At 43.8% G+C, this 8,990-nt stretch overlaps 1 protein-coding gene across 4 annotated transcripts; it reads left to right on the plus strand.

The window, feature by feature from the left end:
• Positions 1 to 36: 36 nt before the first annotated feature.
• BBS5 (Bardet-Biedl syndrome 5 protein) lies at positions 37 to 7,528 on the plus strand. Of its 4 annotated transcripts, XM_037412539.2 has the most exons (11): positions 37 to 184; positions 280 to 362; positions 430 to 495; positions 583 to 632; positions 733 to 813; positions 905 to 957; positions 1,568 to 1,799; positions 3,233 to 3,295; positions 3,908 to 4,042; positions 5,514 to 5,612; positions 7,298 to 7,528. In XM_037412539.2, the coding sequence occupies exons 1-11, from the start codon at positions 126 to 128 to the stop codon at positions 7,430 to 7,432; spliced, it is 1,056 nt and encodes a 351-aa protein (XP_037268436.2). In that variant the 5' UTR covers positions 37 to 125; the 3' UTR covers positions 7,433 to 7,528. The 4 variants fall into 4 exon arrangements, with proteins under 4 accessions (XP_037268436.2, XP_037268437.2, XP_075746109.1 ...); XM_037412540.2 differs by lacking the exon at positions 430 to 495; XM_075889994.1 differs by lacking the exons at positions 430 to 495; positions 583 to 632 and having other exon boundaries at positions 1,548 to 1,799.
• The last annotated feature ends 1,462 nt before the right edge of the window (positions 7,529 to 8,990 follow it).

Here is an 8,990-nt window from a genome sequence, read left to right on the forward strand (position 1 = left end):
TCAAACAAGCCAGCGCCAGCTAAGCCAAAGCCACCATTGAAACGACAACGTTGCCATGGCGACGGCTGTCGCTTAGCGACAGCTTGGTTTCGTTTCTTACGCGTCTTGAACTGCATTTGGACGCCATGACTGAACCTGAAGGACTATGGCAAGATCGAGATATCAGGTTCGATATCTCAAACCAGTGAGTGAACCTCTGTTTTGAAAGTTATGTGCAGTGCAGACACGCAAAAGAAACGCGAAAAACAGAAGTCTGATTGTACCTGCTGATTTTTCCAGAGACCTCCAATACGGTGCTGGAGAAGAACAGATTGACAGGCTCCCAAATGTGGAAGACACCAAGGGGAACAGCGGAGATAAAGGTGAAGCTATGTCATGTGCCATTGCTGAATTACACCTAATTACTGAGCCCTCTTTGTTATCCTGCAGGAACATTGTATGTCACAAACTTGCGGATTATCTGGCAGTCTCTCGCTAGGCCAAGAGTAAACCTGTGTAAGATATTTGAATGCAAAATGAAAATGAAATTAGTGCATGGCGAGCCTGCGTAGACGTGCTTACTATATTTCCTTCTTTCGCCAGCTGTTGGATTCAATTGTGTGACAGGAATATCAACGAGAACTGTTAATTCCGTGAGTGGTAGTTAAATTCACCAATTTATTCCACAGACATGCCGTTCAGGCATGCGTTCAATGAGCAGATTCAAAATTTCGCTCCAATTTTTTTTTCCAGAAATTATGCGGAATCGCCGAAGCACTTTACATTATGACCAAGTCCAACAGCACCCGTTACGAATTCATATTTACCAACATGGTAACTAATTAAACTTCAACATATGCCAATCTACTATGCACCATATGACGCTCACACAGAATGATTATTTTACCAATTGTTTCTTTACCAGAGCCAGACCATGGAGCAGCCACGCCTCATTGCATCTGTCCTCAACACTTTCAAGTAAGAAGCTAGATATTAAACGTAGTCACATTGACTGGAGTCATATATAACACATGCACATATATGTCTACATAGTAGGTTACTATCTTCACTGTATTGCATGCACTAGGTCACTGAACATTTTAAAGCAGGTTTTTTTTTTTCTTTTTTAGCATGTCATGCATTGTCTGTTTCGTGATGTGTTCTAACCATAATGATCCTCAGCACAGCTGCTCTTTTCTATATCTTGACAAATTAATACGAGATATGCACTATGCATAGGATATACCTACAACATCTTACTGTACTGTTATAACCTGCTATCTGTTTCACAATCTTGACTTTCTGCAATTCGTGTTATCGAGATAAGCATATGGCCAAGCTGTGCAGTAAGGCTTACTAAAACCTCATCACATTAAAATAATGCACATAGTAAAGTAAACTACGCACAAAGCCAAATGATTCCAACATACAATTAGGTCAGAAAAAACGTAGCAGACATAAATTCTCGTTTTTTCACTGTAGTGTAGTAATTATGATGTAAACTGGAATGAATGAAAGTAGATGAAAAAACACGTACCCTTTTAAAATGATGGGATTCGAACCCACAGCCTTCGAATGACATGCACAGGGCATACAGTGCCACTAAGCTGTACCGTGACCTGCATCTTCGTGCCGCACTGCTGCACAATCGCCAACTGCGACTGCTACCTATGGAGCAGCTGTGCAGCCAGGTGAACGGAGTGTGGAACCTGTCCAGCGACCAGGGCAACCTGGGAACAATGCACATCACTAACGTGCGCATCGTCTGGCACGCCAACATGAACGAGTCTTTCAACATCAGCTTGCCCTACCTGCAAGTGGTAATTGTCTTCCACTGTGAGCAAGCATGCACAGTGAAATATAATGAAAATCAATGCCTCATTCGAAATGACACCAGGCATTCAAAGATTCTTGGTTCGTGCGTTATTTCTTGTAACAGCAAAAGTCCAGTACTAATATCTAGAAATATCTGAGCTCAGTAAAATTTGTTGCTAAGCAATTTGTTTGTTAACTAGAGAATACATGAAAGCATGACAAGGTAACAAGCGCATGACAAAAAAGGAGTAAGAAGCAAAAGATCAAGCCCTAAACTTCAACTATTTATATTTACTGTGGAGTACAGAGGACACGAAAAATGTCTTTATGTACAGAATTAGCAACACTTCCGCTTATCTTTCTGGAAATTAGAATGTGTTTGAGAGCTGTTCGACACACCGCTAAGATTTTTTTGCATTACTGCTGCAGGCATGCAGGTTTGTGGTAGCATACAGTTAGCTCCATCGCACTGCGCAAAAGCATGCTTACTGCTCCAAATTGACGGGGATAGAGAAAGTGCAACATCACGACTAATGGGTCCCATTTTAGCAGCACCTTGAGTTTCGAGGGTTCCTGGGGCTGGCCCAACTTGTCGATGAACCTAGTGTCGTATAAAATGTCCCAACAAAAATGGGAGCGACCACAATGCAAAACAGACACTTAACCGGCAATAATATCAAAAGAGTTCCTTTAATTTGCTTTCGCCGGCTATTGGATTCATAGTATTGGTTGCACTTAAGCATCGCTGAACGTCTGCACTGATCTTCAGCCACTTGTAATGCTTGGTTTTCAGCTCTTGGAAATTCATTCTCACACAAATACGTTCGATTTGATAGTACAGTGACAAGGTGCCACTCTGCACAGCACTGTGGAAGAGGCTGGTGAATAGCACACTGCTGTGGAATTAGATGCAAGACGTCAGGAATGCTTTTTTCGGACACCAAAAGGCTTACCCTATTTGAGTAGCTTAGTGCTATGGCAAGGACACCAGCAGCATTTACTTTCATTGCATGATATACGCGGCCACATTTACTTACGGCGTTTCATGCTTTATTTTCAGTGGCTAGACAATTTATATCAACAGGACATCTTATGTTGCCCCACTTCCGGTTTCAGGTGATTTTCATGGCTTCATTACAAGGAAATACTTGAGACATTGCGATTACAAAGTTAGCAAGCTAACTCTTACCGTAAATAGAGCAGACATCTTTACTTTCTTTAAGACAGCTTCCTAAAGATACCTCTGCCAGTTCCACGGTTATAGGCTAAAAAAGACATGGACAAATATTCTGCCTAGTATTTTGAGAACTTTCATAGAATGAATAATAATGCCTTATTTTACATTTGTCCAAGCAGGATGAAACATTTATACGTTTAGAACCATTGTGGCCAATGTGTGCTAGAGTTACTCAAACTAGCATTTCACATATTTTTTTAGGCTGCCATAAAAACGCGGGAATCGAAGTTTGGCACAGCACTGGTCATTGAGACAACGGACAGGGTGAGTACGCTTAGATCTAGGTGTGGTAATCAATGACATTGGAGTGGGGCAGGTGCATTTACAAAGGTCCTTCAGGAGGGCTGAATCGCCCCAGAAAGAATGAGCTATAGGGCAAGCATTATTAGGGTAAGGGGAAAGAGGACAAAGGGGAAGAAGGTGACTGCATTCTCAGCACTGCCCCTGAGTATTAATACTAGAGGAACAATAGCTGCTTCATATTGTTTCTCTTTTAAGATACATAATTATTATACAGTCTACAAAAATTTACCGCGCAATTCCAGATTTCCTAGAAAGCTTTTTTTGGATGCAAATAGCACAAGTGAGATCACTTACGACATTTTTTTATTGTTTTCAGACATGTGATAGATGTAAAGATACAAATATAGACGTCGGTGTGAAATTAAAAGAGATACAAAGAATAAACAAATGCTAAAGTTAATTGTCTTAATTATTTAAGTGTACTTCGACTCTGAGCACATACAGTTATTAACTCATCCCCTTTCCCTCTAATTGTAAATGTGCATCTGGCAATTGCTCCAAGATCACATAGATGGGGCCTCTCACTTAAACAGCCGCGAATGTCAGCTCCATGCAATGTTGTATTTATTGCAGAGTGGCGGGTACGTTCTTGGTTTCAAAGTGGACCCCATGGAGCGACTGCAGCACATCTACAAAGAACTGTCTAGCCTCCTGAAGGTGCATAAGACCAAGCCAATCATGGGAGTGGACGTCTTCATGCAGAAGCAGGTCAGTGCATGCATATATATTAAATTGCATGACAGTCACATGTCCAATGTGATGTAACGATGCTCTTTAGTCACTTGTTACCTGCAGTTTCTTAAAACTGCATTAGCCCTCTTGCTTTAAACGTTCAACCATCAATGTTTCATAAGCCATCCTACAATTTGAAGGCTTCTAAAAAGCGAAGATAAAACATTCAAACAATTAAAATGATTAAGCCTGTATTTCCAAATTCCATAGGAGCAGCTCAGTCGGCATTTTTGATAAATAATCAAACAGATAAGCCACCTTGTACAAATCGTATCCCATCATACCCATCAATGGGCGTCTTTAGCGTTTTCACGGTCATTTGGTTTGCTTCATTTTTAGTGTGTTTCTCTCAATTTCACTGTGGTAAAACCCGACCCAATATTTTGTGAATCTATCAGTTACTTTCTCAACTTACCTAGCAGCAACATCACTGCTGCCAAAAAAAAAAAAAAATTGCCCGCAGCTTCCCTCGGGGGAACACTGAGGAGGATGCGGAGCATATAATTGGTTAACGGGGTGTTAAAGTGCGACTTACTTGGGTCGATGGCTAAATTGGTTAACGTGGTTGTGAAATGGGGTGTTAAATTGCGACTTACTTGGGTCGATGGCTAAATTGGTTAACGTGGTTGTAGGAGGGGGTGTTAAATGAGTGAACACGTACACACGTATGCGAAAGGGCGGCGCTGGTCGAAGGGACGTCGATCATTGTGTTTGTGGATTCGTTGGAATTCATTTCACCGCGACCCTGGACGTCGACGCGTCGTACAAACCAACCGACGAGCGGCAACTGAGCGAGCGAGCGCCGACCTTGAGTATATATACAGCTCGACGGCGCATGCACTGTCAGCTGTTGAATGTTCTCGAAGCGCGACGCCACATGCGCGTCCACTGGAGAATCAGGAGAATTGTAGATGTCGAACGCGGTGTGTAGAGGAGGAAGGGTGCACAGATGGTTGAGGAGTGAAGCACGCGCGGTGTGTAGAAGAGGAAGGGATTCACAGATGGTGGAAGAGTGGGCGACGGCGCGACGGCACATGCGCGCGCGTCAGCTGTCGAATGTTTGAGAAGCGGTGCGGACGGCGCACTACAAGGCGCGAGTATAAGATGCTCCGCATCTAAAAAGCAGTAAATGCTACGACCCATATATAAGGCAGCAGGTCTCGTAACAGTAAGCAGGCAGTGCTCATTTACATTGTAATCTTTGCTACAGCTTTTATCTAGATTTACTTGTAATTTATCACTTACTTATGTTTCATCTTTAACTGTGTACCCAAACTACCCTTGCATTTTTTGTCAAATACTAGTGACTTATCGTTACGATAATAAATCCTTGTTTCTCTTATGTATTAGATTAGTGCCAAATAACAAATGTGGCCATGTTACGTCAATGCACGAACAAATTTTGCAGAAATTATCTCACTTTAGTTTGTTTCTGCTGAAAACCTAGACAGCAGATGAGGAAGCCACGACTCAAGACACGGGACCCGAAATACAAGACGAGCCTGAAGTGAACAGTGCAGACGGAACTCACTATGACGCCTTTGCTGTGAGTCTCTTTATCATTATTGCAGGTTACTTTTTTGCACACTGTTGTCCAACTGCACACTTTTCGGTTTCATTGCTTTTCCTTTTGCAATGAGATTCATTGAGTCAAGGCTGCATTGTAGATGATGAAAGACACCAAAGCAGAAGGGCCTGCATCATTTTTGTTACCACAAGAACTTTTTCAATAGCGCATACCATCCTGATTCAAGTCATGTGGTCACCACAGCTGTAATTTGAGTGTGTGGCCCTGAGGCTGGGTATCTTGGCAAGAAAGTCATGATGGAAGATGAATATAATTATTCGACAGAAGTCTGTCTGGTTGGGTATGAAACTGGGAAATGATTTAGAGTCCAACCAAAAGTTTCTAGGAAACCCGACGTTTCGGAACCAACTTGGTTCCTTCCTCAGGGGTGACTGCGGAGGCTACATAGCAGCCACGTCTTCAAAGCACTCGCGGGGTGGCTAATGACCCCCCTCTTTCTCTCTCTCGTTTTGCCGTGGAGCGCAGTTCGTGTGAATACACTGGGGGAAAGGTTCCGAGAGAGCGGTTGATATTATGGGCTGTCCTCTGTATGTGCCACGACTTGAGTAACAACCTTCTCCTCCAGTTCGGCTCGCTTCAAGGATGGCCATCGCTTCATAATTTATTTTGTGATCCAACGTCACAGCATGTTCGGCGACTGCGCTGCGCTCTTTGTAGAACTTCCACACATCGTTGGCGTGTTGCCTCAGTCGTTCCGGTAGGTCTTTCGTCTCGCCGATATACGACAAGGGGTGCTCGGCGCACGGAATTTCGTAAACGACACCGGGGCTCCTGTCCATTGTTGGCTGGTCTTTCGGGCGGGGGAGGAGGCGGCCCAGCGTACACGAAGGCACGTGCGCGATGCAAACCCCTTCCTTCCTGAAGATCCGCCCCATCTCGCAGGTTCCCTGAACGAATGGAACCGGCACGTGTTTTGGGGGGCTGCCAATTAAGGTTGATTGGGGTTTTCGTATCCTCTGTTGCTCTGCGTGGCGAGTGGCGGCTTGAATCAAGTTTTTTGGGTATCTGTTTTTTCTGAAGTGAGCAATTACGCGGGCCTCCTCTTTCTTTCACTCGGTCTCATTAGAGCATAAGTTCCTAGCTCTCTCGAGTAGCATGGTCACAACCGAGGTCTTGTGGCAGGCGGGGTGGGAAGAATCGAATTGAAGGTAGCGGCCAGTGTGTGTTGGCTTCCTATAAATGGAGAACTCCAGGCCGTTGCGCTTTCTTGCCACCTGGACGTCAAGATAGGGTAGGCAGTGGTCGCTTTCACACTCGGTCGTTAATTGTTTGGCTGGGTGCACGGAATTTATGGGTTGTCTGAAGTTTTCAGCTTCAGCCGTCTTAATGACTCAAAAGCAATCGTCCATATAACGCAGAAAAAAGCTTGGGTCGCCGCGAGAAGGAGCCGAGTGCTTTCTCTTCTATGTACTCAATGGTCAGGTTTGCCATCACGATGGCAAATCAGCTTATGCTATATATTGTGTGTGCATATTTTTTCTGTTTTTAATCACCATTTGAGCTGACACATGTGTAGGGGTGGCCTGGACACCCTCATGCTGATTGATCAGCCTTTTTTCCCCCTGGTCTTCCCCAATATTTGTCTTCTTACAAATGAATGAATGATTCCGTCCTCTAAGAATGCATGTAACGCAACATTGCAGGCCTACCTGGCAGACGGTGGTCATGATCGTGACCGCGAGGTGGTGCTGAGCCCCGAGCTAGGTCTTGCTGTGGAAAAACTGCCCGAAGGTTTCACACTCGCTAGCCTCTGGGAAGTACTGCCTCCCTCGTCCTGAGCTTACCAGTTACTCAAGGCCGACGAGAATGGTAGAAGACAATGGTATCTGCACAGCTCCTCGATTTTCTTCAAATAAACATTTCACTTCTGTGTGCCTCTGTGTGGCAAGTGCAGCCATGTTTGGCTTCTCACGTGCCCGGTATGCTATATAGTGCTCAAATAATTCCAGCTTGTTTAATGGCACTTTGAAGCATTTAGTATTTACGACAGCCAAACAGCATACTAGAATGCGTAGGCTGCTACTGATAAATATGTCCTCAAATAAATTATAACCCTCTTACGCTGGTGGCTGGCAAAGGTGTCTGAGGGTAATACTGCTATGGGATGAGCAGAATGGGTGGACAACTGCTGTTTCCGTTTCCTAAATTATGTGAAAGCACACACAAGTCATTGTTGCTTGAGTGTTATTTGATGTCCGTCAACAACTGCCCGGCTGGTGTTTGTGGGTCGTCACATAAGCTGTCACACCATCACAGACATCACACCTATTAGAAAAATATAGCTACATGCAGTTCCAAGAAATCAGAAACATCTGAGGAGTGAGAGCCAGCCCCGTAATTCTTCAATCTTGAAGAGTCAGCTGGAGGTGATCAAGAGAATTTCCCTGACCAGCCGCTCGCTTCTGGAAACGGAGCACTGTACTAAAATATTGCCCACAGTTCAACTCTACGATAGACTCTCAATAAATTTCGCAGTTACCACAGGAAAAAGAGGCAGACGCCTTGAAAGCTAGAGCAAGCAATCAAATGTGAAGAATGATAGGCTCCCCACTGTTTGAGATGGAATAGTACTACAACATAGAATCCGCCTTTTTCACAATGCGACAGCGTATGCGCCCTTCCACTAGCGCCCGCCCCCTACCAAAACCCTACAAAATGGCAGAGGCCAGCACAGGAAAATGAAACAGGCAGATTAGGCCAGGGAAAACATGGATGCCATTAATTGTCCTTAACTGTAGTGTAGTAAATAATGACATAAATTGGAACAAATTAAAGTAAGGGAAGAATCAGCTTTTTGGTGGGTGGGATCTCAGCCCAGAACTCTTGAATTACACGTCCAATGGTCTACTGATGGAGCTTCAAGAAAGTCCACTTTGCTGACTGTTTCTGAATGTGTAGTCCCTGGTATTGTTAGCCAGCATCGGAGGTGTAAGCAGGCAGAGTATCGGATGCACACTTTGAAGGTTGTAGATTCAGATCCCGATGACGTAAAGTGATTTTTCGTTCATTTGAATTCATTTCAGTCTTCATCATTATCTACTACACTTACAGCTAAAGGTGTACTAGCCCTGTGCTTACCCTGACTTAATTACCAGCTGGATTCATTTGATTGTCTCTAAGGAAAAAAAACGAGGCACACCAAAAAAACTATTTCGTTCATGAAACGAAACGAGACATTAAGCTTCCATGTTAATGGTAATGCTCAATCTTACTGTAGAATGTTTTGTTTCTGCATTCATGATGTGTAGAGACGGGTTAATGATAAATTTAAAACTCATAGCACATAGTGACCCTATCGAATCATTTTGAATCGAACAGCTTGAATCGAATATATCA

Source organism: Rhipicephalus microplus, chromosome 1 (genome assembly GCF_043290135.1).
Source record: "Rhipicephalus microplus isolate Deutch F79 chromosome 1, USDA_Rmic, whole genome shotgun sequence".
NCBI classification, from domain to species: Eukaryota; Metazoa; Arthropoda; class Arachnida; order Ixodida; family Ixodidae; genus Rhipicephalus; species Rhipicephalus microplus.

Excerpts from the sequence above, each read along its gene's own strand:
- BBS5 (XM_037412539.2), top strand. The coding sequence starts at position 126 with ATGACTGAACCTGAAGGACTATGGCAAGATCGAGATATCAGGTTCGAT. Across the intron at positions 185-279 it reads AGGTTCGATATCTCAAACCA|AGACCTCCAATACGGTGCTG; the intron begins GTGAGTGAACCT and ends TGATTTTTCCAG. Across the intron at positions 5,613-7,297 it reads CTCACTATGACGCCTTTGCT|GCCTACCTGGCAGACGGTGG; the intron begins GTGAGTCTCTTT and ends GCAACATTGCAG.